The sequence below is a fragment of the Equus quagga genome, chromosome 11 (assembly GCF_021613505.1).
Source record: "Equus quagga isolate Etosha38 chromosome 11, UCLA_HA_Equagga_1.0, whole genome shotgun sequence".
Taxonomy (NCBI): domain Eukaryota; kingdom Metazoa; phylum Chordata; class Mammalia; order Perissodactyla; family Equidae; genus Equus; species Equus quagga.
In genome coordinates, this window is record NC_060277.1 from 101,943,038 (window position 1) to 101,969,116 (window position 26,079).

Genomic DNA, 26,079 nt, shown 5'->3' on the forward strand with positions numbered 1-26,079 from the left:
CACAGCTAGCGGTGTGAAGAGCAGCATGTTGTGTGTGTGTTTGTGCGCCACAATCTGTCTAAATCCTCAATTTCCTTTTAAGGAACAGATATATAATAAAAATCTAAAAGAAACCACATTAGAAATGCAAAGAGGTTTGCAAAACAAGAGGCTTCTTTCATTCCAAAAAACCACACCAAAACAAGGGAGAAAAATGAATGCAATGGATATGTGTGTGCCAAAGTTTCAATCCTGCCCGGTGGAGACACTGCACTGGCACAAATTTTCAAGAGGAAAAAGAGGGGGTTGGGGGTAGAGAAAGAGAGCGAGCGAGTGTGTGGCCTGCAAACTGCAACAATGCAATCTCCATTTTGAACAATGCGCCTCTTTCCTCTTGTAAATCTAGTTTTTTGCCACTTGATGTGCCGTCGCATTTCCCCTCCGTTTGGGGGGAGGTGGGGGGGGGGGGAGACCCGAGAGGGAGCGAGCCGGGGGGAGGGTGGAGGAGGTGGGGAAGGAGTCTGCAGCAACTGGGCTGGGTGGGTACCTGGAGTGCTGCTGTAGGTGCTATGGCTCCTGAAGCTGCTTTCCGTGCAGTAACTGGCGTCGTCGTCGTCGTCTTCCATCTCCTCCGGATAATCGGAATCATCGTCGTCCTCCTCCATCTCATCTTCCTCGTCGTCCTCGGAATCCTGGGTCTCCTCGGCGTCGCCGTCCTCCTCCTCCTCCTCCTCCTCGGAGACCATGTCCTCCTCCTCCTCCTCCTCCTCCTCGCTCTCGTGGTCATCGTACACCACTTTGTTGACGGCCCTGCGGGCCGGGGTGGTCCGGGCCAGGTGGCCGCCGCCGCCCCCGCCCCCCGTCCTGCCGCCCCCGCCTCCTCGCCCCCCCCCGGCCCGGGGCGCTGGTGCTGGGGGGGGCCGGCGGCGGCGGCGGCGGCGGCTTCCTCCGGCTACTGCTGCCCCCCCTGGGCGAGCTCAGCCGCGTCTTGGGCGCCACCTCAGCCTGGGCGGCGGCCCACCTGCCCCGGCTGCTGCCGCGGTGCCGCGAGCGGAGCCCCCCGATGGGTCCGGACGTGGGCGGCGGCGGCGGCGGCGGCGGCGGGGCCGGGGCGCAGCGCTCCGCAGCGGGAGCCGCGGGCTGCTTGGGCGGCCTGCCCCGCCGGCCCCTCATGTCGGAGCCGCGGCGGGGGGAGAAGGGAAAGCGGAGGGGGGAGGGGCGGGCGCGGGGTGGCGGTGGGGGGCGCCGGGGCCGGGGGGAGGCCCGCGGGGCCGGGCGGGAGGGGCCCGGCCGGCGGAAGCGGGTGGAGGGAGAAGGCTCAATCCGAATTGCTGGGGCCCCACTCCGGATCGCCTTCAGCCGCCATCTTGTTTCTTCCCTCTCGCTCGGTGACTGGGGGAACCGACAGCGGCCGCAGGCCCGGAGTGCGGTCACGTGAGCTGCGCCGCCGCCGAGCCGGGCACGGAGCGAGGCCGCGCGGCGGCCGCTAGGGGGAGCGCGGGAGCGCCGGGTCGGCGAGGAGCCCGGGGCGCCTCCGCGCGGCGCCGCTGGACCGCGGGAGAGGGGCGCTCCCCTCGCCAAGCGCCCCGCCGGAGGCCTCAGGAGCCGCCCGCCCCGGCGGAGCCCCCCGGAGCCCCAGTTCAGCAGGGCCTCCTTCGCGCGTCCCCCCTTCCCCGGCTCGGGGAGGGAGGCAGGGGAACCCCCAGATTCTTCCCCTCCGCGCCCCCGTGGGGAAACTGATGCTGAAACAGCCAGCGAGGGTGTCGCGGAGGGGGCGACTGGAGCGACCGAGCAGCACAGGGCAGCGCCAGCGACAGGGGGAGATTAACGGGGGGCGGAGGGACGAGCCCCCAGAAATGCGAACCTCCGAGGGCTTGGTTCTAGAGAGTCCTGAAACAGCCTTTGACAACTGCTCGGGGCTGTGCCAGGAGCCACGCCCTGGGCTGCCAGACCTGGAGGGAGAGTCCCTGAAACTCCTGGGATATAATCCCCACCCAAAAAGCCTCGGATACACTCCAGAACGCGGCCACATTCTCCTCTCCTGCCACCTTTCCCAGCGTCCCAGCTGGAAACTCGACCGCCTCAGCGAGAACTTTCCAGTTTCTCGTTTGCAGTAGAAATGGTGACTTCCCGCCTAAAACCTACTTCAAAATGTTGTGTTCGCGTTATCGGGAAATAATTTTAATTTCTTTACCTGACAAGTCACCAGGTCTTGGCTTAGCCTAGGGAGCAAATCATGATGATGACATTTCAGGCACACCCTCAGACCAAATCAGGGGTACTCAACTCTTGGTGGTCAAGCCCAGCCCTGGGGCTAAGAGAAAGGTTTTATAAACATGTATTAGTATTTATTGAAATATGTGACAACCAAAAAGTGATTTAAAGAAAAATAGTTAACGGGATTCTGTCTACCAAGTGGCTTATTACAATCTAGTCAGAAGGGTAGAACGCATATGTGAGATGAAAATACCAGTGTTAATTGCCAAATTAATTTATTCAATATAATTCAGTTGAGCACAAGGGTGGCTAACTTATATGGCTTCAGGGACCAGGTAGACAATGAATAAAGTGGACAAGGTGAGGACTTTAGCAAATGGAAGTGCCTGTGTTTTAAGAGGAAAGTCGTGAGAATGTGGACTTAAAATAGCCAAATAGCCAGATCTCCAAATTTTTCAAGAGAAGATGGAAATATGTTTCATATGAAATCTCTTGATTTTTAAGTGTTGGCAGCTAAGTCAATGTTTTTGTTTTCCCGAGGAAGATTCACCCTGAGCTAACATCTGTTGCCAATCTTCCTCTTTTTTTTTTGTATGTGAGCCGCCACCACAGCATGGCCACTGACAGACAGGTGGTGTAGGTCCTGGCAGGGGAACCCAACCCAGCTGCCCAAGTGGCGCTCTCCAGACTTTACTACTAGGCCACCAGGGCTGGCCCCAATTTTTTTAAAAACACTTCAGACTGATCAAAATAAATGCAGTTCAGATATAGCCCAGAGTCTACGAATTTGCAATGTGTATCCTGCACTATGTAAAGTAAGGTGCTATGTACTATAGGGAATACAAAGATAGTAGAAACAATGACAGGGAATACAAGCTGATAGTGGAGGAAGCCTATACACCAAAAAAATTACAAAAGATGGCACAAAGAGGTGTTTTTGTGTTACTTGGACTTTTTAGTTGCAAGCAAGATAAACTGACTCTGGCTCATTTAAACAAAAAAGGAACTCATGGGAAGGATTTGGACACCTCCAGAATTGCTGGTTCTGAGTATAAATGGAATCCATGCTCTCTAGCTGTTGTCTTCCAGCTGCCTCAGTAGCCATGTTTTCCATGGGCCATTCCACTATTCCTGTAAAGCCGGCTGCTTCTAGTTGTTGGGGTCCCCAGTAGAGTTAGAGAATCTGATAGGAGAGTCAGTTACTTTATTTCACTGAAAAGTTAGTGCCTTGGTCAGATGCTGTTATGGACTGAATGTTTGTGTGTCCCATCCTGTCTGCCCCCCCAACCCCCGGCCACATTCATATGTTGAAACCTACCCTCCCCCCATGTGTTGGTTTTAGGAGATGGGGCCTTTGGGAGGTAATTAGGATTAGATGAGGTGATGAGAGTGGAACCCTCGTGAGTGAGATTAATGCCCTTAGAAGATCGTGAGAGAGCTCCTTCCCCTCTCTGCACTCTGCCTGTGAGGATATGATGGCAACTCGGCAGTCTGCAACCTGGAAGAGGTCTCTCACTGGAACCCAACTATGCTGGATCTCAGACTTTCAGCCTCCAGACTGTGAGAAATAAATTTCTGTTGTTTAGAAGCCATCCAGTCTATGATAATGTGTTACAGCAGATAAATTTCTGTTTATAAGCCACCCAGGCTATGGTAATTTGTTATAACAGCCCAAACTGACTAAAGATGCCATGATGTATATGATAGCATGATGGCAAATAATTCAATAAACCCGTGTAGAATGATGATGGTAATAGCATGGCTGGTGAGAAAAGCAAATCCATATTCAGTATCAACCCCTTCCCAGTGAGGTGGACTCACTTTACCTGCCATGAGAGAAAGAACCCATTGTAATGATTCCTTCTAAAATGGGCACTCAGCAGTGGCAATAGCCAGGTCAGCCTTGCTGAGGAGAAGCCCATGATAAGCTTATGACCCCAATAAGGAGGCAGTGGCTTGAGGGAAGGTTGACCTATATCCACAAGGTAAGTCTTCTTGTCCACTAACTTAAAGCTTTAGCAGTGGGGACATTTTGATAAGTATTCATGTAGGACACAAATACTCTCACTTTCTAGGTCTATTGTGAGAAGTTCATCTACGTCCTTTCTCCCAAACCTCCTTGTCACCAGTCTAAGTCCCGGACCACCTGGCCCCATGAATTGGGATAGAGTCTTTCTTGAGGCAAAGAAAACAAGAGTACAATTCAAAGCTCTGCCCACTGGGAAGATTTCCTTTTGCCACTGTCCTTTCAAGACCACTTGCAAGTGCAGCTGTAACACCTTAGCAGTCCACTTCCAGCTGATACTATCTGTAAACTAAGCTCAAATGTTGTCCTCCTTAGTCACCTGGTCATGGGAGTTTTCCATAAGGCCGTGGCTATGAATTGAGGGAGAGGTGGCAGAAAAATGGGAGCAAAAATACTGGGAGTTGCACGCCTGTGCCCTCTCCAGGCCCTGCTCAGCCCTGCTCTTATATATTCCATGTTGTCTTGAGGAAGGGAGTGCTACTGGGCACTGTGTGGCTAAGTGGGCAAAGGTTACACAGTCACCTGTACTCCATGGTCAGGCCTTCAATCTTTGCCAGGGCCCAGGAGCAATTTAAAAACAGTTTCTAATAAAGGAGAATAGTTATTAGCCAAAGAGAGCAAGGCTTTGCTCCAAAACCTTAAGCACAACCATAGTGATGCTCTTTTAGGGGCTTGCTGTGGGCTCTGTACAGCATCCCAGCATGTGGCTGTACACAGAGCACCATTGCATTCCCTGGGTCATGAGGACCAATTAGCAGAGCTCTTTGCACTGCAACCTAGACCTACCAAAGGACCATCTCCTAGTCTGTGCTGGCGTTTGACGTTAGCAAGCTTTCAGGTCACTTGGAAAATGGGTTAAAGCAGCACATACAAATGTGGTATGCGTACTCTTCTAAATCCAAAGAAAGCTGCCAAGCATCCAGTACCGTCAGAAGAAACCACCCTCCCAACACACAGTCTTTGAATTCCTCACATCCATTAAATATTCTACGGCTACAGCCACTTACTCTGCTAAAGCCTTGCCTTTAATTCCAAGAGACATAATGTTTTGTTGAACTGTTTTGCCACGAGTTGCTATGGGGTATTTAAGTCTCCTACATCAGTACTAGATGCATTTTCTCTACCATCAGACTCAAAAGACTAGACAGACAGTCACAGACCACCCCCACCCCATTGCCCTTATAGTCCGTGGCCAACAACTACTCTGGTTCTAATTTCTTTATCAGTTGGATTCTTGATTGCAAGCAACAGAAACGAACACTGCCTGCTTTAAGCTCACAGACTCTCTGGGAGTGCCCAAGAACCAGGTTCTGAGGTTGTGCAGCTAGGAAGTGTCCAACATCAGGTACAAAACCAATGAGGACAGCACAACTATTGCTGTCTGGCCGAAGGCCCAGCTTGTCCCAACACCGGGCACTGGGCACTGCTCCATAGCACTGCTATCTTCCAGTTCAAAGGCTGAGGTGGATGTGTCTGAGGACAGGGTCTAGCTGCAGGGGAGGCCAGGATGGCACGTACCTATTTCAGCTCCCGTGTGGAGGGCCTCTTCACCCTCCGAGGGGATGTAGATTGGATGGGATAGGACACAGACAGAGAGAAGTCAACACGAGTTGACATGGACTTGGGTGGCTGGGACAGTGATGTCTCCCAGACCTGCAGTTAAGGCTCAGAGAGTCAGCGCAGGAGCTGTTTTAGGTAGGAAGTGATGAGCTCTATGACTTAGACAGGTCACTCAACCCTGACTGAGCCCCAGTTTCCTCACAAATAAGTCAAGGGGGCTGGGTTAGAGCTGTGCTTTCTAAGCCTTTCACATTATAGCACCCAATGAAAACTAGAAGAATAATTAGAGGGGCATATTGAATGTGGTAAAAATAAAATGTTTTCTTTATAGAATATAATTATAACAAAAATTAAAATAAAATATGTAGCATCAGAGAAGCTATTAAATAGTGAATTTGTAACACTTTCCAAAAAGCCCTTTTTTTAATTAAATGAGAAACTTGAGCTTGAATCCTGGTAACAAATTTTATGTTCTCAGCTTTGCGTTTTAAACACTTCATGTAATTCCTGACTGAGAATCTTTAACAATGATCTCTTTAAATGACAAGAAACTGTTTGCAGCAGTAGGTGATTAAAAAAAATGAAATGATCTTTATAACTATTCAAACATGTACATCAGTAGAAATTATATTTGTTATATTTGAAGCTCTTCCTTTTCTTTCATTGACAAATGTGCTTATAAAATTTCTTGTGGATTTGAGATCCAATCAAACTTTTTCACAGCTGCTATTTCAAAATAATGATGAAGCTCTAATTTAGAGACCATATAGGCATTATTACAACAGTCGCCTCAGTTTGGATATCATTGATGGCACGTTGGCCACAAATAGACAAAATTATCCAATATAAAAGTATGTGAAGATAGAGTTTCTGAGCTGACTGCACCAGAACCCTCTCTGCGCACACTCACGCACTCGCTCACTGGCACCTCCTTGCCCTCTGGATTGCTTCTCATACTCCTTAGGCACCTGGGACACAAACTCCTCCAGCATCTCTATGCAGGTAATGATGTGCCCTGCATCTGACTGCCAGTGGTGGCCTCTTGCTCACTATCAGACCCCACTCTCTACGGCCATCAGAGGATGCGGCCATAGTGAACAGAGATGACTGGTCCAGAGGCTCCAGCCACTCTGAGGGCTGGGAGGATGAACATCTCTAAAGACTCATATTTCATTCACTGTGCACTAGTGTGTGTCATAGTTCCCTGGCTGGGCAGGTCTGGATTAAATCGTCTCTACGGTTCCTTCCAATGCTAATGTCTATGATTATGATCCTGCTGTGTTTCATATTTAGGTAGGCTGAATTTGGTTTATTGATGGGAAAATCAGGTGGAAATGTCCAGGAGACCATTTGAAATGTGGACGGAAGCTCTGGAAAGATAAAAACTGGAGGTATAATTTGGGAACCAGCCTCATTGAGATGAAAATGGTGGCCATGTGGATAAATTAAACTACTGTGGATGAGAGTGCAGAGAAACAGGACCTCATATAGACCTTGGGGAATCACTTACATTTCAGGAGCTGGAAGAAGAGCAAGCGCAGTCTATTTGATGGCAAAGAGAACAATGAGTTGGTATCAATACTGGCTTTGGGGTAAGGAATAGCCAAACGGAAACCAAGGACTGGTTGAGGAAATGGTGCCCCCAAACCTGCAAACTCAAATCCTAGTTTTCCTCCAATCTCTTTGGTCACTCCCCTCAGTTTCTTTTGTGGACTCGTTTCCCTCTACCTGTTGGCTCAAATGTCATTATCCTCAGGCTTCTGTCCTACTTACACATCTCCTCGACCCTCTAGCCCACTCCCATGACTTCAGTTGCCATCCAATGAGCCCCTGTTTCCTAAACTAGCATCTCTTGTCCAGACCTGTGCTCTGATCACTTATTTCTCAAGCAACCTTTCGATTAGTTTTTTCACTTCCCTGGTAGCAGGGATAGAAGTCCCCTGAATTCGAACGCAAATATTCTACTCGCCCAGTCCTCTGTGCAATCCATCAGTCCTCACTTTGGGAGGAACACAGCCTGGCTCCAGCTGAGTAAAGAAATAGGGAGGTGTCCCTTATGAAGCATTGGCAAGGGCAGGGGCCTGGAAAAAGAGTGGTTGTGTCTGTCAAATACAGATATTTTATGAATCCTGGGGCGGCGGGGGTGGAAGCAGACAAGCTCTAACTACTCCCTAGGGCCCCTAGGGCCTTTACAGAGGTCTGCAGGAGCAGGTGGGGGCAATGAGGCAGAAAAATTTGGGTACAAGGTGAACCTGGCCTTATTTAACCCTCAGGCTGGAGAGGCCCAGGGACTTTTGGGATGTATTTACGTCGCCAAGATGATACCACATACACAATTTTGTCTAGTGCTTTTGTATCTGTGACTCTGCAATACACGCTCACAATTTAATGGCTGCGTAATATTCTATCAAGAGGATTTTGAGTTTGTTTCAAATTTTTTCCCATTATAAATAACACTTCATGAACATCTTTGTGCTAAAAGGATTTTTTTCTGTGTTTAAAATCGTTTTCAATAGTAATTTAAAAGTATCATTGATTAAGCATATACATTATGAGATGTTGTCTCATTTAATCTTCACAGCACCCCCTGGAGTAGGTATTATTTTCCCAGGTGGAAACTGGAGCCCAGAGGTCACGTAATTTGCCCAAGGTCATCTAGCTAGTGTACGATGGAGGCAGGATTTGAAAACAGCCCCACTATACGTCTTTTAAAATGTGTTGATGGTGCGTTTTGATTACTTCAGGGCTGCATTGTCTCTTGCCTGAGTTTGCTGTACTGAGCCTCCCTTGAGCCTTGCACGTGCATCTCTTTACTTTTGACTATACATGTTGTCCAAGTGATCACGTGTCTCTCGTTTGCAATTCTCCCACTGTGTTGTGTTTGCTTGTTTACACATCTGTTCCATCTGCAAGTGAGGAGAGCCCTTAAGGGTAGAACTGCATCTTATTCATCTCTTTCCAACATACCTAAAATGATGGAGTAGAGACTCAAGAGAGATTTGTTGTTGAATGTGCAAAAGGAGAAATCAACCTGAGCTTGAGTGTGAAGGGGAGAATTATTTCAGGATTGAAGGGACTGGGGCTACTTGATGAGTGAGAGCTGACAGTCTTGTATGTGCTCGGAGAAGGTGGCATCATCGGTGGGATGGGGACTTGAGCCAGGCTGTCAAGCTATTCTGGACTGTGGGAATTGGGGAAGCAAACTTAGGGAGTGAGAATGTCCGTAGGACGCCTTTGCTTTCTCACTCAATAACTATTTATTGACCACCTACTATATGCTGGTAGCACATACAGTGCTACTTTGGGCAGGACGGAGAGGGAAGGCTTCTGTGAGGAGGTGACATTCCAGTCAAATGTTAACATTAAAGAAGCCATCTATGTGAGGATCTGGGGAAGAACATTCTGGATAGAGTAGACTCAGCATGTTTGGGAAACAAGAAGAAGACTAAGTGTGTTGGGGCAACCCTGTGATCCTGGGCAGGTTTCTTGACTTCTATTTTCTCATGTGTAAAATGGGAGTGATTCCACCTCATAGGGTTGTTATGAGTATTAAATAAAGTAATGCACATAAGGAGTCCAGCACAGTGCCTGAAACTCAGCAAAAACTTCCTAAAGGTTAGTGGTAATAATAATAATGATGATTTTATTATTATTCATTATTTTATTAGTAGGAGAACACTGAGAAGTGTGTGGAATGTAACATGAAATAGTCCAATGTTAACACTCAGGAATCAGGTATGGATTCAGTCCTGGAGCCACCACATAAAAGCAGAATTTGCATAATTTTTTACCTCTCTGAGCTGTGGTTTTCTCAGTTGTAAAATGAAAATGAAAATAGAACTTATTGCATAGGATTGTTTTAAAGATTAAATGAAAAAATACACATAAAACATTTAACACAGAGCCTGGTAACATGGGCAGCTCTCAAAAATTTTGTCTTTTGATGGTTGTCTTTTAAGTCTGCGGTGATTAAATCTCTACCATCCCATCGTGCCCCTAGGAAGAACACTGTCCACTTACTCCAGCCGGAGCCCGTCTCTCACCTACCCTTTATCTCTGTTAGCTAGATGAATAATCCCCTATTTGTCGTGATAGAACCTTAAGTGTGTTTTGTTTTTTACATCCAAGTATGTGCACTTCTTTTGTAAAATGATTATTTTATTAATTATACAGGAAAAGAATGTGTATATTCTCCTGATTTAAAAAATTAAAACATAAAATTCAAATCTAAGCCACAATGAGATGTCATTTCACATCTATTAGGATGGCTGTAATAAAAAAAAAAAAGAAAAGAAAATAACAAGTGTTGGTTGAATGTGGGGAAATTTGAGCCCTTATACCCTGTTGGTGAGAATGTAAAATGGTGCAACACTGTGGAAAACCCTTGGCAGTTCCTCAAAAGGTTAAACATGAGTTACCAGATGACCCAGCAATTCTGCTCCTAGGTTATAGCCAAGAGAAGTGAAAACATCTGTTCACGTAAAAACTCGTACATGGATTTGCTCAGTAGCATTATTCATAATTGCCAAAAAGTGAAAACCATCCAATGCCCATCAACTGATGAATGGATAACCAAAATGTGGTACAATCCACACAACAGAATATTATTCAGTCTTTAAAAGGAAGGAAATTATGACATATGCTACAACATGGATGAAGCTTGAAGACATTAGCCAAGTGAAATAAGCCAAACACAAAAGAATAAGTATTGTATGATTCCACCTATACGAGGTCTTTAGAATAGTCAAATTCGTAGAGACAGAAAGTAGAACAGTGGTTGCCAGGGGCAGGGGTGAGGAGGGGACAGGGAGTTAATGTTTAATAGGGACAGAGTTTCAGTTTGGGAGGATGAAAAAGTTCTGGTGATGGAGGTGGCGATGGTTGCGATGTTGCGAATGTACTCAATGCTGCTGAATTAAACACTTTAAAATGGTTAAAGTGGGAAGTGGATTTTATGTATGTATATTTTTCTACAATTAAAAAAATCATGCTTAGTGTATGAAGGCAGACACAAAAGGCCACATATTGTATGATTTCATTGATATGAAATGTCCAGAATGGGCAAATTCATAGGGACAGAAAGTAGACTAGTGGTTGCCAGAATGCAGGAGAGGGGAGAATGGGGAGTGACTGCCAATGTTACAGGGCTTTTGTGGGGCTGATAAAAATGTTCTGGAATTAGATAGTGATGGTGGTTGCACAACGTTCTGACTATACTAAAACCCATTAAATTGTACACTTATTTAAAAGGGTGAATTTTTATGTATGTGAATTATATTTCAATAAAAATTAGTAAAAAATAAATAAATGGTACAAGGAATCAGAAAAAAATTATAGATATGACTTGTCTTCTTTAATCAGTTTCCCTCACCATTTCAGCAACAGTTACTCTCAACTAATGCTATTATTATCAGTTAGCAAGGTTTCTAGTCCATTTTCTGACACTTATATTAATATATACATACATATATATACTCATATATATAATACATCTCCAGAGAAAATAGGCAAGGTGATTTGTTGATTTGCTTTTCTTTGTGGTTTTATACTTTTAAAATTTTTTCTTTCACTGTGTCTATGGTTCCACAACTTCCTTTTTTTTCTCTCTATGGACTTTCTTTCTGCCTCATTTGGACTCTGCTTAAATTGACCTAGTTTTCTCTTTAATCAAATCTTCAGGAACCAATTTATTACCATTCAAAATGATCTAGTAAGCTTTATTTTGATCATTGTTAAAAATCCCTTTTTATTTTTAGATAACGCAATCACAAAGTAAAGAATGTTATTTCCTTGACCAGTAAAAGACAACATCTATGAATAAAATTTGAAAAACATATGTCAGCAGGCTTACCTGGTGATAAAAATGATTGCAGCTGAAAGCTGCGTCTGCCAGACAATGGTGTTATTAGATTTACTGTGCATCCTGAAAGCCGTGAAAAATGTGTCGCCCAGCATCTTGATAAGGAAATCAATTACTTACCTCATTCTGAGTGAAGAGAATGAAAGGATTAAAATAATAATAATAACCCAAACGACAAGAATAAAACAAACTGGGAAGAGACATGTTTCAAGCTAGTATTGCTCTGCCTGAAAATAAAGTCTTTATGCTTTCAAATATTCATGGTAATTTGTATTCCTTCATTCCTGAGTCCTCTAAAGCCACTGGGAACACCCATCTTAGAAGCAGCCAGCCACACCTGATGTCATTTTTCTTAGCTTGTCAGGACAATACAGTTACCCGATTTACAGTAGAGTTACCTGAACAAATCCTCACCATCACAGACATCCTGTCTAAGAATTCGCAGCCCCTGCTGGCCTGATGGTAGAAAACGAATTTCCTTTCCAGGGGGAAGTTACACATAATCTTTTTTCTCAACTGGGCTTCCATCATACTCAAGTTACTTCTTTTGGCCCTCAATTCTCCCTGAACAGCCCTGGCAAATAGGAAGTGAAGCAACTACAGGTTTTTCAAAGCCCCATTGAGTCTTCCTAACGGGTCATTTTCACTGAGCAATATAGGGACAGAATATTTTTATTTCCTCATGCACTAAAGCTACCCTGAGTAATTTCAGTCATTTCATTATCTTCTTGCCCTCACCAATGCTGCTTTCTCAGCCAGGAAGCTATCAAGGCAACGTCTTGGGAGATTTAGAATTTTATTAAACATTTATTTGCTTTACTCAAAAGTGTACATATGTCAGCTCGATCATAAAACGAATGACCTTTCTTTAGGGTAAGGGAAGGTGGTAAATGCAACATGGGACTCATTCGCCAGCTGATGCTGAAGGCATAAAATAAACAAGAGGCTGCGGGGGAAAGCTTCCTACACTTTGGCTGGGATAGTGTATCTGTAGATTGAGACGGGAAGGAAAGGATCTGTTTTGCCCTGCCCTGGGAACACACATGCATGCACGCACGCGCAGGCACACACACACACACACAAACACCCACGCAGTGGATTGCCCTCAAGGGCAGCCATGGCGAGGCTGGACCTAATTTCATAGGCTCTGCCCCAGCCAGGGCTGCTTTAATCTTCAAGCAGCCACCACCCAGGACTGCACCTTGCTTTGCTGAGTCTCCACCTTCTGTCATGTTCAGAAAACTTGACCCGGCTCACAGAAGCCAGGAACGAAAGGCAATCTTGCAGACATGCCTCAGCCTGTTTGCATAGATCGAACCCCTGGGCCAGTAGTGGCCCAGGAATGAATGAACTGAATCTGGAATCTGGCAAGGAGCCTCAGAACTCCTGCAGCTCTGCCTCTTTCCTGACCCCTCCACTAGGGGACCCTGGACTCAACATAATCAAGGAGGGGCTGGCCAGGCGATGGAAGTATTAACGGCTCCTCAATCTATCCCTGCTTGCAATCCTTTTCTTAGAGATGTCAGATGTATCTTTGCCCTATAAACACTCAGCGCATTTTTATCAGAAGGATTTTTAAGCTACGCCATGGAAGGATTCGTCGAAAGGCTAGATTTGAAATGTTTTATGAAGAAACCAGGGTGTTGTATTTAAAACTCAGGAAGCAGGAGTCAAAAACAGATTTCAAGATGAGTCTTGAGCATGTGGAAGACATAGCAGTGCTCTTAGGCTTGGGCAATAGCTCTGCTTTCTTCCAGCGGCTGATAAAAGGGTCCAGCCTGGCCTTCTGGGCATCCTCTTCCGCTGGATGACATCCTCATCCATTTGCCAGACCCTCCTGAGTCTTGGTCCAGTGGTTCCAGACCAACAGCAGGGGCGCCACCTCCAGGCCAATCCTGAAAAGTGTAGTTTTGTGAGCAGAACTAATGGTCCTGGATATGTTCATTCTTGGCAGTGTGTATCCTCAAGATGTTGGGCAAAGGGTCTGGGCTCCCGGGGTGGGGACATCCTCCCCCAGGCAATTCTAGAATCTAGGGTTTCTTGGGGCTCAAGAATCTAGGTGCTCCATCTCTTCCTTTCCCACCCTGTTTGCCCCAAGTGACCTCAGAAAAGAGCTGTGATTCCTCCCGGACCAGCCTCACTGTGTGTTTTGTTTCAGGGGTTACTCTTTGCTTTTAACTTGTTCTTGGCCTCCTCCAAATCAGCCTGGCCTTACATCCTCAAAGCCAACTCTTCCAGAAGTCCCCAACCTAAGCCACTTCCTCCTCTGCAAGACCCATGTGAAGAAACCTGCAATGGCTAACACCTGTGACCTTGTGGGGAAGACAGAATTGCTAGTGAGCTAGGTGGCCTTCAAAAGGGGAGCTCCCCATCACCTGACAGCCAGCAGTCCCCAGAGCACACTCGGCTCAGCGCACACCTCATCACAGTCTTCAAAGAGTTGGATTTTCACATTTACCAGCTGAGCAGCCAAAACTGTTCAGCAGATATCCTGCCACAATAGCTGTGGATGGTGGGGAGCCCCACCTGCAAAGTCCCGTGGTCTGAGAACTTTGCAGCCACGCCAACTTTATTGCTGCAAGTCTAAACAATTCTGCAAGACCATCATCTGGTTGGCTGAAACCCAAGTTCACCCAAAGGGAGATAATGCACAAGATCCTCTTCCACCTGAACAGCCACCAGTGCCCTGGCAGCAGGACCCCACACAGCAGTGCTGAAATCGAACAGGATGCTACTCAGCATGTCACTGATGATCATTCAAAATCTTGAACATGGTCCAAGGGGACTTTTGGTGGCCCTGTGGTCTGGAAACTGTACCTAAATCCATCAGCTCTTCAGTCACTGTTACTCTGGCTGAGAATAGATAGCAATGGTCCTAAGGGTTAATATACCCTCTCCAGGCCTCCTTGATGCCCGTGGCCACCACATCATCATGGTGGGAAGTGGGTACCCTGACTAAGCTGGCGCACTTTACCCTCCATACTGGACCTTTCCACTGGATTCCTGGAAGAATACGTCGATCAAGCTCTAGAGAATTCTCTCTGCTGTTCCCTGCCCGCCAGGAAACACAGCTGCACCACCCACCTCAATTCTGCAAAATTGGTGTACAGTTTACTGCATTCCCATGTCCGAAATACACTGACAGACATCTGCCATGGCTTCCACTCCTTCAACCTCTTAAATCACCAAGCACCTTACCAGCAAATGGTCAGGACCTCAAGGGTTTGCACCCTAAGGATGTAATTCAGAATTTCCTGAGGAGATTTTAAAAAACAGAGGTTCCACCAGAAATAGATACTTATACAGTCACTTGATTTTCAACAAAGGCATAAAAGCAATTCAGTGGGGAGAGGGAAATGTGTCCAACAAATGTTGTTGGAAAACTGGATATCCATACAGAGGTTAAAAAAAAACCCTCGACCCCTTACCTCACACCATGCACAGACATTACTTGAAGATGGATCCTGGTTGGTGGTTACCAGCGGGGTAGGGGGGAGGGAGGAAGGAGAAAGAGGTGATTAAGCACAGGTGTGTGGTGATGGATTGTAACCAGTGCTGGGTGGTGAACATGATGTAATCTACACAGAAAACGAAATATATAACGAGGTACACCTGAAATTTGTATAATATTATAAACCAATGTTGCCACGATAAAAAAATAAGATAATAAAATAATTTTAAAAAAAGATGGAACCTGGATCTAGCTATAAAAGCTAAAACTATAAAGCTTTTAGGAGAAAACACAGGAGAATATCTTCATCACTCAGATATAGGCAAAGGTTTCTTAGGACACAGAAAGCAATAATCATAAAAGAAGAACAAAATTAATGTTAGACTTATCAAAATTTAAAACTTTTTCTCATCAAAGGAAACCGTTAAGAAAATGAATAGAAGAGGCACAGAATGAGTGAGAGTATTCTCGAAATATATATCTGACAAAGGAGAAGTATCCACGATATAAAAAGAATTCTTAAAGTGGAATAATAAAAACAATCCAATTTTTAAAATGGAGAAGGGATTTGAAAAGACACTACACAAAGGAAGATATATGAATGGCCAACATGCTCTCCATCATTCAGTCATCAGAGAAATGCAAGCTAAAATCACAACGAAATACTTCTACACTCCCACCAAAATGGCTAAAATTCAAGACTGAATCACGAAATGTTGACTAGGGTGCAGACTAACCACAGCTCTCCTACATTTTTGGTGGGAGTTTAAATCGGCACAACAACTTTTGGAAAATGTGTGACGGTTTCTCATAAAATTAAACGCATATCTTACCTTATGACCCAGCAAATCTATTCCTCTGAATTTACCCAAAAGAAATGAAAACATGTGACCACACACACAAAAAGTTGTGCAAAAACGTTGATGGAAGCCTTGTTTGTAATGGCCAAAAACTGGAAATAGTTCTGGTGTCCATCAACAGGAGAATGGCTAAATAAAACTGGTATTTAGGGCCTGCCCAGTGGCCCAGTGGTTAAAGTTCCAAAGTGGAGTGCAGGTTCTCGGGTTCGACCAGAGTGTGGACCTACTCCACTCATCAGCCATGCTGTGGAGGCATCCCATCTACAAAATAGAGGAAGACTGGCCTAAATCTTAGCTCAGGGCTAATCTTCCTCAAGCAAAAAAAGAGGATTAGCAACGGATGTTAGCTCAGGGAGAATCTTCCTCACCCAAAAAACAAAAAACTGGTATTTCATACAATGGACTACTTCTCAGCAATAAAGAGGGACAAATACTGATACATGTAACAACATAAACAAATCCCCCAAACATTATCTTAAGTAAAGGAAACCCCACACAAAAGTCATACTATTTGACTCCATTTATGTGAAGTTCTGGAACAGGTAAATCTAGGGTGAAAAAAATCAGAATAGAGGTTGCCTCTGGCGAGGTGGGGAGGGACTGACTGGAAAAGAGCATGGGGTGATGCTCCCTATCTCCATAGAGGGTTGGGTTATACGGGTGCATGCGTTTGTCAAGCTCATCAAAGTGTACACATAATATCTGTATATTTCACTCTGTATAAATTTGACCTAAAAAATAAAACCCAATAAACAAACACGTGATATGTATGGTGAAATATACTGATGTTTGTAACTTACTTTGAAATGCATAAAAAATAAGATGAGTTGATGGATGAATAGATGGGTGGCGAAATGGATAGATCTGTGCTAAAACAAATAGTAAAATGTGAATTATAGAATCTTATGGTGGGCATCTTGGTAATTACTGCACAATTTTTTCAATTTCGGAGACAGTCATAGGAATGCTGAATTGGCATTTTTTGTTTCTTAAGTGATAAACATTTGTTGGTATTCATTATAATTTTGTCGTATTTTTGTTACTGAAATATTCCATAATAATTAAATTAACAAACAAATAAAGAAAACTTACAAGGCGATTCTGACATCCACTCCTAGTTGAGAACTGCTGGGTTCTGAGAGCTCAGAAATCTCCACATGCAGCATGCTGAGGAGCTATGCAACTCATCCTGAGGGGACAGAGATGAGTTTCCCATTGCTGCTGTAACAAAGACCACAGATGTAATGGCTTAAAACATCACAAATGTATTATCTCACAGTTCTGGAGATCAGAAGTCGGAAACGGGTCTCCCTGAGTTAAAATTGAGGCGTCAGTAGGGCTGCGTTCCCTCTGGAGACCCTAGAGGGGAATGCATTTCCTTGCCTTTACCAACTTCTAGAGACCAGTGTCTGCATTCCTGGGCTCATGGCCACTTCTGCCATCTTCAAAGCCAGCAGCATTGCATCTTCAAATCTCTCACTGACTGACTTTTCTGGCTACCTCTTCTGCGTTTAAAGGACCCTTGCGATCCCACGGAGCCCACTCAGATAATCCAGTGTAATTTCCTTATTTTAAGGTCATCCGATTAGCAGCCTTAATTCCATTTGTAACCTTAATTCCCCCTTACTATGTAACATAACATATTCACAGAGCATGGACATCTTTGGGAAGCCATTATTCTGCTGACCACAGGGCTCTGCCTACCTGTAAGTGGCTCTCCGAGTAATGAAAAGTACTGTGATTCCTGACATGTACATGCCACCCAGCCCTGATGACAGTGGAAATGCCAGTTCTTACAGAGCTGAGGCATTACTCTCCATTCACGTGGATTTGCCTCATCCTCAACTACTCTCTACCACTCTCAGACTACCCTCTACACCCCTACAACCAGCCTGGAAAAGCTGGGAGGAGCAAGTGTGACATGTGGTGCAGGAAATACTGAACCCGCACCAGCCTCAGAACCAACTCCAACATTTGGTGCTAACGAAAGTGTAGGAGCTGGCAGATGGATTTGGGGCTCCTGTCTCCCAGTCAAGAACTCCTCTGAAGAGGTTCAGACATTCCACTGGGTGAGTGAAGGCATGCCCTGCCCTGCCCAGGGGACTTGGAAAGGTCCAGTGCCTGCCCCAGTTTGGCCAGCCCAGCCACCCCCAAAAGCCAGCCCCAAACCTCCTCTGACAGCCCAGCACCCTCTGACACCCTCGGGACACTTCTCCCTTTCCCCAATTTGATCCTCATCTGCTCAAACTTTTCTCTCATCTCCCTGTTTCTGAACCTTGATCCCGTGTCCCTTCCTGAGTTTCTTCCCATGAATGTGAACCCCAGCGCTCCTGTAGAATTTTTGGCTCAGCCTCTTTCTCCAGATTCAGTGAGGGCTCCCTGATTCAGGGTCCTAGTTCTGAGGATTCCACTCCTCCATTTAGCTATCAGAGGAGGCCTGAGCCCCAGCACCCTTGTAAGGAGTAAGAAGAGAATTAAATCCTTTTGTGCTTGACATGTGTCATTTATTATTTCCTATACACGGTTCCACGTATCAATGGGATCGTTCTATGTTTTGAGCTTTTGGGACATTGTCAATCTGTTGCTATTATTAATAGCTCTGCAATGGACATCTTTATTCAAATTACTTTAGTTTCCTTTTGGATTTTTTCCTTGGGACTAATTCTCAAACGTGAGATAACTGAGTTTATGTATTCATCTGTCCCTTTTTGTCTGACACGTATCCCTCTCCATCGGGAACAGTCTCTCCTCCACTTTATGGTTCTGATACGCTTTTAAGTAAAACTCCCCACCTGTCTTGTCCCAGAGGTGGGTGTTTGAGCCAATTTGTTCACGGTAGATTGGTAATAACAAATCATAAATCTCAGTGCTTTAACACAGTAAGAGTTTATTTCTTGAATATATCATAGCTTGCTGGGGGGTGGGATGGGGAGGCTCTCCTATAGGCAGAAACTCAGAGATACGAGCTCCTTCCCTTTAGTGTCTTCAGCGTTCTCTAGGGCCTCTTCAGAGCCCTTCCTTAGACCCGTGCATGCATCTACCATTGATGAGCGGAGAGCACAGAAGATTGGGGGAGGGGGAACATTTCAGGAGCCAGTTCAGAAGTTGTATGCTTCTCTTCTGCCACATTTCATTGGCCAAATTAGTCACATGCTTCCACAAGATGTGAGGGCACCTGGGAAATGTAGTCTTCTCCTGTGCCCAGGAAGAAATGAACCAGTCTGGTCAACAGATAGCACTGTCTTTGCCAAATAGAGCACCCCATACCTGAATATGAGGTTGCTCAATAATGGTCATATGACCTAGGCAGTTCTATCAGAGTCCCTCTAGAGAGTTGCTATGGATTCTGGGAGTCCTTCTAAGGACTAGAGCTACGCAGCTCTTGTTAGCATGCAGCTGACAGGGCTTCTTCCCCAGCAGAGCAAGAGAGAAGGCCTGCCAGAGAACAGAGCCAGCGGCGGGGAGAGCCAAGGAGCTCAGATCCCTGGGCGTGTGCTTTGAGCACCTGGATCCAGGATCAACTCCTTTGGATAAACTCCTTTTGCTTGAGCCAGTCTGTGTTGAATTTCTGTGACTTGCAACCAAAGGAGTTCTGACTAACGGTATGTGGGTCAAGGGATAAAAAGATTTAATAGTGCTTGAAACATATTTCTAGATTTCTGTCTAAAATAATTTATCCATTGTGTAAGCCAACTTGTTTTCCCAACTTTTGTAGTTATGATTTATACTTTTAAGCACGATACCTTAATGTTGTTGTCTTCAAATGTTTTATTGCTGAAAGAACCATCTTTTTCCAATTGACAGTTTAGATGCTGTCATCTAAAACAGTTTAGATGTTTTCCTTGGGTTCATCTCTTCTGATCATATGTTAAGGAAATTGACTTTGTAAGTCTAGATAAAAGCAATCTTAGGAGTTTGTTTCCATTCTTTATATATTTTGAAGAGTAACCTGTTATTGGTTACATCCATCACATAGAAATGTGCACAAAGGCTTATGTTGATGGTTGTAGCAGGAATGTCTTTATTCTCTCAATAAATATTTACTTCTTATTGTGAGAGTTAGCACAGCACAAGGGTTAAGAGCAGAGACTCTGAAGCCAGACTTCCTGGGTCCAAAATCTGGTCTACGTTATTTACTAGCTATATACCCTTGAGCAATATCATTAACTTCCTCCTTATCTCTGAAATGCAGATAATATCTACCACGCAAGGTTTTTTACGAGGATTAGATGAAGTAATGTATGCAGAATGGTTAGAACAGTGCCTAGCACACAGGAAACACTCATGAAGTGTTTGCTGTTGTTATTACTGAGCACCTACGGTCTGCCAGGCACTGGTCTAGATGCTTGGGATATAGCAGTGAAAAAACCAGATAAAACTCTTTGTTGCCCTTAAGGAACTACCATTCCATTGGTGGGAAACAGATCGATTAAAAAAGGAAAATACAGGGGCCAGCCCGGTGGCACAGCGGTTAAGTTCACACGTTCCACTTCAGCAGCCCAGGGTTCGCTGGTTCGGATCCCGGGTGCTGACGTGGCACTGCTTGGCAAGCCATGCTGTGGTAGGCATTCCACATAGAAAGCAGAGGAAGATGGGCACGGATGTTAGCTCAGGGCCAGTCTTCCTCAGCAAAAAGAGAAGGATTGGCAGCAGTTAGCTCAGGGCTAATATTCTTAAAAGAAAAAAAAAAAAAGGAAAATACAGAGTATGCCAGATGGTGATGAATGCAATGAGGGAAGTAAAGCAGAGAAAGGAGATGGAGAGTAACGGGGGAGACGTGAAATCTTCAATAGGGTGTCCCGATAAAAGCATCACTGAGGTGATAGACAAGGAAAGACCTGAAGGAGGTGAGGATATGAACCACATGGCTCTCTGGGAGAAAGGTGTTCCAGGCAGAGGCAGCTGCCAGAGCACGGGCGCTGAGGCAGGAACAGGCCTCGACATGCTGACCACACTGACCACACTGACCTCCACGTTGGTTGGAGCTGAGGGAGTGATGGGAGAAGTCAAAGAGGCAATGGGGAGAGATGGGACTAGAACATGAGGGCCTTGATGACCTTCCTTGTAATGTCTTTGGCTTTCGCTCAGAATAAGATGGGGACCATTGGAGGGTTTTGAGCAAGGAAGTGACATAAGATGACGTACGTTCTAATGGCACCACTCTGGCAGAAGCAGAGGGACTAGTTAGGAGGCTACCGCAATAATCCAACTGGAAGATAATGGCAGAGAGCTTGAACCAGGATGCCGGCAGTGAAAGCAGCAAACTGGAGTCAGAGTCAGGATATATTTTAAAGACAGAGACGACAGAATCTGCAGGTGGATAAGATGCAGGGAGAAAGAGATCGTTTGCAAAGATAACTCCAATATTTTGGCCTGAACAACTAGAAGGAGAGTTGCCATTACCTATTGTGGGGAAGACTGAGGGAGGAACAGGTTAGGGGAGAAGATCAGAGTTTAATTTTGAGTTTGTTGGGTTTGAGACGGCTATTAGATAGATTATTAATGAGATACCTACTAGATAGGTATTTATTCTTTTTTTTTCTTTTAAAGATTGGCACCTGAGCTAACATCTGTTGCCAATCTTCTTTTCGTTTTTTTTTCTTCTTCTCCCCAAGCCCCCCAGTACATAGTTGTATATTCTAGTTGTAGGTCCTTCCTTCTGGCTGTGCTACATGGGACGCCTCCTCAACACGGCTTGATGAGCGGCGCCATGTCTGCGCCCAGGATCCAAACCGGCAAAACCCCGGGCTGCCGAAGCAGAGGGCGCAAACTTAACCACTTGGCCCCAGGGCCGGCCCCGCTAGATATTTATTCTTTGTGATGGAATACATTTGCACAGGCCTATTTGTTGTAAATAAAATTTTTATCTCGATATTTTTCCTTTTATGTTGGTTTGTTGACTTTTCAGTAGATGGACGAGACTGAAAACCTTCCAAACACTGTGCTACATACTGATGATTTCTCAAAGGGCTTTCATTTCCTCTTATCATTCCTGTCCTTTCCTGGCACCCACCAAGAGGATCCTTTATCCATCCAAACAGAGTAGGTTTAGGGGTAGACTTGTCACTTCAAACCACTGTGTGTTAGAAGACGCCCCAGAGGACAATGCAAAGAGCATGTAGTTACAGCTGGAAATAAACTTCTAGAAGCTGCTAGTTTTGACTCTGTTATAAAACTGCGCAGGTAAGTGGAGTTGATGGCAGAGTCGATGTTTACAGTTTAATCTCAGTCTAGTTTCAAAGTCCCATGAGTAGGAGGTCAAATGCTTCAGATAATATTTATTAGTGGCTTTTAACCAGAGTTTCTTGCAGATATTGGGGGAGGGGAGGGCGCTGAGACGATGGGACCCTGGGGTCACTCTGTGTGCCCTAGGGCAGCTCACTTTTATGGCTTACACAGACTCTGTCCTATATATAAAGCTTCTGAATGGGAAGGACCTCATATGTAAAAAGTTTCTGCCACTTTAAAAAAGTCTGAAAACAATGTGGCTCCCTATTATTTCAAGAATTAGGGTCACAGTCACATACCCAATCTTCCCAACCAGTATTGGTTTATAATGGCTAAAACGCTCTTCCTTTGAGAAATATTCATTTTCTTTGAATGGCTCTCATGTATCCAAAGTGAAGCTAATTCCTATATGTTTACTGGTTGATTTGTATTTACTATTATCTACGGGATCTTTTCCTCCTCAGTGAATTTTCCAGCTCCTTTTCACTAGTTTGTATAAATGCAATGGACTCTTGTAACCTAAAATCTTGCTCAAAAAATCTTGCTCAATGCATTGCTGAACTCAAGTAGTTTTTAGGTTGATTTTCCAGAGTATAACCATCTTGACTGCCAAAAATAATATATGTACTTCTTTCTTCTTATGTATCTTACTTTTCCTTCTCAGAAAACTATAACAAGCATTTCTAATATAGTAAGTAGTAAATTGAATTATGTTAGTTAAATTAATTAAACTGCATTATGTTAGGTCATCTCGGTTTTACACTTTAAAAAATTCAATATATATACAGGTATCAAAATTCAAAGGTTACAGATAAAAGCTAAGTGGGAAGTAAAATCTTTCCTCCTTACTGCCTGTTCCTCTCCCTAAGGGCAGTTTCTTGAGCTTCCTTCCAGAAAAACAAATAATCATATATGTGAGAATGTGATATGTGTGTGTGTGTATTCACAAGCTCTTAATTATACATCTTTTTATACCTGTTTTTAAGTGTGATGATTCTAATGCTTTTCCATTGAGTGAGGATTCCAGGTATGAGCGACACTCTAACCTCTTAAGCCGTGAAGCAGATGGGAAAGAAGGCATTCACCAAGAGAGCGATGGGGTGCACAGGGGTGGGATCGGGGGGGCACTTCCCCAGAGGAACCCTGCTTGAGAGTTGGCTAGGAGGACATTTTAACGGGCCAACACTATCCATTTCTGGCTATTTTGCAAGAATTCTGCTCTTTCTTTACAGCCTGCTATGGTAGTTTTTGATCCGCTTTAGCATTTGCCGTTTTGTCATGAAATTCCTTCTGGATTGTGGCATAGCCCCTCTTGTCATCATCATCATTTCTTTTCTGATTAAAAATACTCTTTGGTTAATGCATTTCACAAGTCTTCCCTTTTCTGAGATCTTCCTTCTCTGCTTCCCTTCCCCTTTGGGAAGGGTGTACTGGGGCTCCACAGGGCGCCTGCACCCCTGCAGTCTTGAAATGCAGGCACGCCATTGCAGAATGAGTTATCTCCTGGGAAAGAATGCATCCTAAGGGAAGACAGCGTCAGGCAGACAAACCTGGCACAAGAATAAGCCTCAGGTGATTGAGCGTGGAGGTGGTGCTTGTCACTCTTACCTGTCTACTCTTGGACCCAGCCATCTGGAACCCAGTGTCCCTGGTCCGAGCTCTCTCAGTCCCTAGGCTATATACATGAACAAAATCTAGAAGAGGACCAGAAGCAATGATGTTCCCTTTCGCTTTGCTCATGTGACAAAATATGTTGGTAAAGTAGAGAGTGGCCCTGCTTCCCACTTCTACGTGGACGTATCATGGAAGACAGTACCACTAAGTTTGCGAGAGGACAAAATACAGCTTTGACCTCCTGCTCATCAATATGGGTGGTACCCATGCATGATGGTTAGTTCAATGTGTTAACCTGGCTAAGCTATAACACTCAGTTATTCAATCAAATGCTAATCTAGGTGTTGCTGTAAAGATATTTCGTAGATGTGATTAGCATCTGCAATCAACTGAGTCTAAGCAAAGGAGATTATCCTTGATAATCTGGGTAGGCCAGATTCAATCAGTTGAAAGGCTGTAAGAACAGAATAGAGGTTTCCCTGAGGAAGAAGAAATTTGTCTATGATTGTAGTATCAGCTCTAGAGTTTCTTGACCCAGAGTCTCCAGCCTGGCCTCCCCTATGAATTTCAGACTTGCTGGCCCCCACAATCACATAAGCCAATTCCTAGCAATAAATCTCTTATGTCTATCTGTCTATCTATCTATCTATCTATCCTACTGGTTCTGTTTGTCTGGTAGAACCCTGACCGATGTACCAGGGAGGTGGCAGTGCCCAAGGGAGGCAGTGGTGCAGCGTTTTGCGGAAATGGCAGTGCCTGTGTGATGTTGTCCTGACTGTGAGTGTCAGACAGAATGGCAAGATGAGACTGCACAGCGCCTTCAGAGGCAGCGGGCATCACTGAAAGCAGCCAGAGGAGAAGTAGCAGCACATGCCTCCAGGAAGAAGTGGGGGCTTGCTGGTGAACACGTATGCACGCCCTCTGGGGATGCTCAGAAATATCCTGGTGAGACTTTGAGGTGGTTGGAGGCCCTTCCTCCTCAGCAGGTGTAAGTGGGAACCCAAGAAATAGTCACGTGACCCCATTTGTAGCTCCAGAATGGTGTGGTGCAGAAAAGCACAGTGCTTGAGTTCTAGCAGGAAACAGATGGCACACTCAAATTAGGATCTCGCAAGGAGGATTTGAAGAACGGACCATTTACTCAGAGTGAGCACGATGCAGGGACCCCACTGGTACTCCTGGGGCTGGTGACAGTCCAACTGTTACTTCCCCTCAGCTGGAGGGACAAGAGGAGGGGAAGATCCCAAAACCTGGAAGCAGAGTTGTGAACATATTGCCTGTGAGGACCCTTCAGTGGAGGGACAGCCAGAGCTAGGTGACCTCTTAGGGAGGGAGCTGAGGGACTAACTGACACCAATCTTACTCTTTTTCTTTCCCTGATCTCTTGTTCAGACTCCTCCCAAGCAGAAGCCAGAGACATGGGAGCCCCTTTACGTGGTCCATATAGCTCAGCCTCTAGGCAGAAAGCCAGATACAGATGATGGAGAATCATATGGAAGGGCCGAGAAATGCTGTCTGGCCCAACAGGTTATGTTGGAATACTGAACCTAAGTCGATTGTTTTCTCCCTTTGGAAGGGTAATTTTTAGTGTTACATTATATTTATAGTTTCTCTTCGTTCTGGTGATTCTCAAAAGGGCAATGGAAATGCGTGTGGGCAGTTTCTTTTCTTTGGCTATCTCAATGACTTGGGGGCACAGTTGGCATTTTGTGGGTGGAGGCCAGGAATGCTAAATGTTTCGCAGCACTAAGGAAGCGTACTAAAGAATGAAGAATCCTCCTGTCCAAAATGCTGACAGCAACTTGTTGAAAGCCCAGGGTGGGGAGCGGGGGGGCGGTCAGGGGTCCTCAACCAGGTGAGGGCAGCAGACAGCCCTGTGACTAGAACCGGGGTATCTGGAAGAAAGCTGGTGATGCCTACGGGTAAGATCCTCGGGTTGCTTATAGCTGCCTGGGCGTCTGGGAGGGGCCACAATTTATGGAGGAGCCTAGTCACAGATCAGGAGCTAGGATATACACACTGAGCTAGCAGGGAAGAGATCCATGGACTCAGAAAGCGAGACATTACAAGTCCAAAATCAGGCTAGCAGGATGCATCAAGAACATCTGTCGGCAGGACGAGCCCGTAGGTTCGGGTGCGAGGCAGACACCATAACTTCCAGGTCAAATCCAGGGTAAGGGGCGCACTATGGGTTCACATGGCAACAGCAAGGATGGATGTTGTCATGGACTCAGCGACAGCAGCTGTTCATCTTCTCTCAGCTTCCTGTGAAGTTGTCCCCCAC

The 26,079-nt window shown here is 45.3% G+C and overlaps 1 protein-coding gene across 1 annotated transcript in view; it reads right to left on the bottom strand.

The window, feature by feature from the left end:
- Positions 1-1,390, bottom strand: part of BPTF (bromodomain PHD finger transcription factor) — a 141,903-nt gene extending 140,513 nt beyond the window's left edge. Inside the window, 2 exon segments of the mRNA XM_046677260.1 lie at positions 527-869; positions 871-1,390. Coding sequence (XP_046533216.1) covers positions 527-869; positions 871-1,152 — 625 coding nt within the window. The 5' untranslated portion in view covers positions 1,153-1,390.
- Between the last annotated feature and the right edge of the window lie 24,689 nt (positions 1,391-26,079).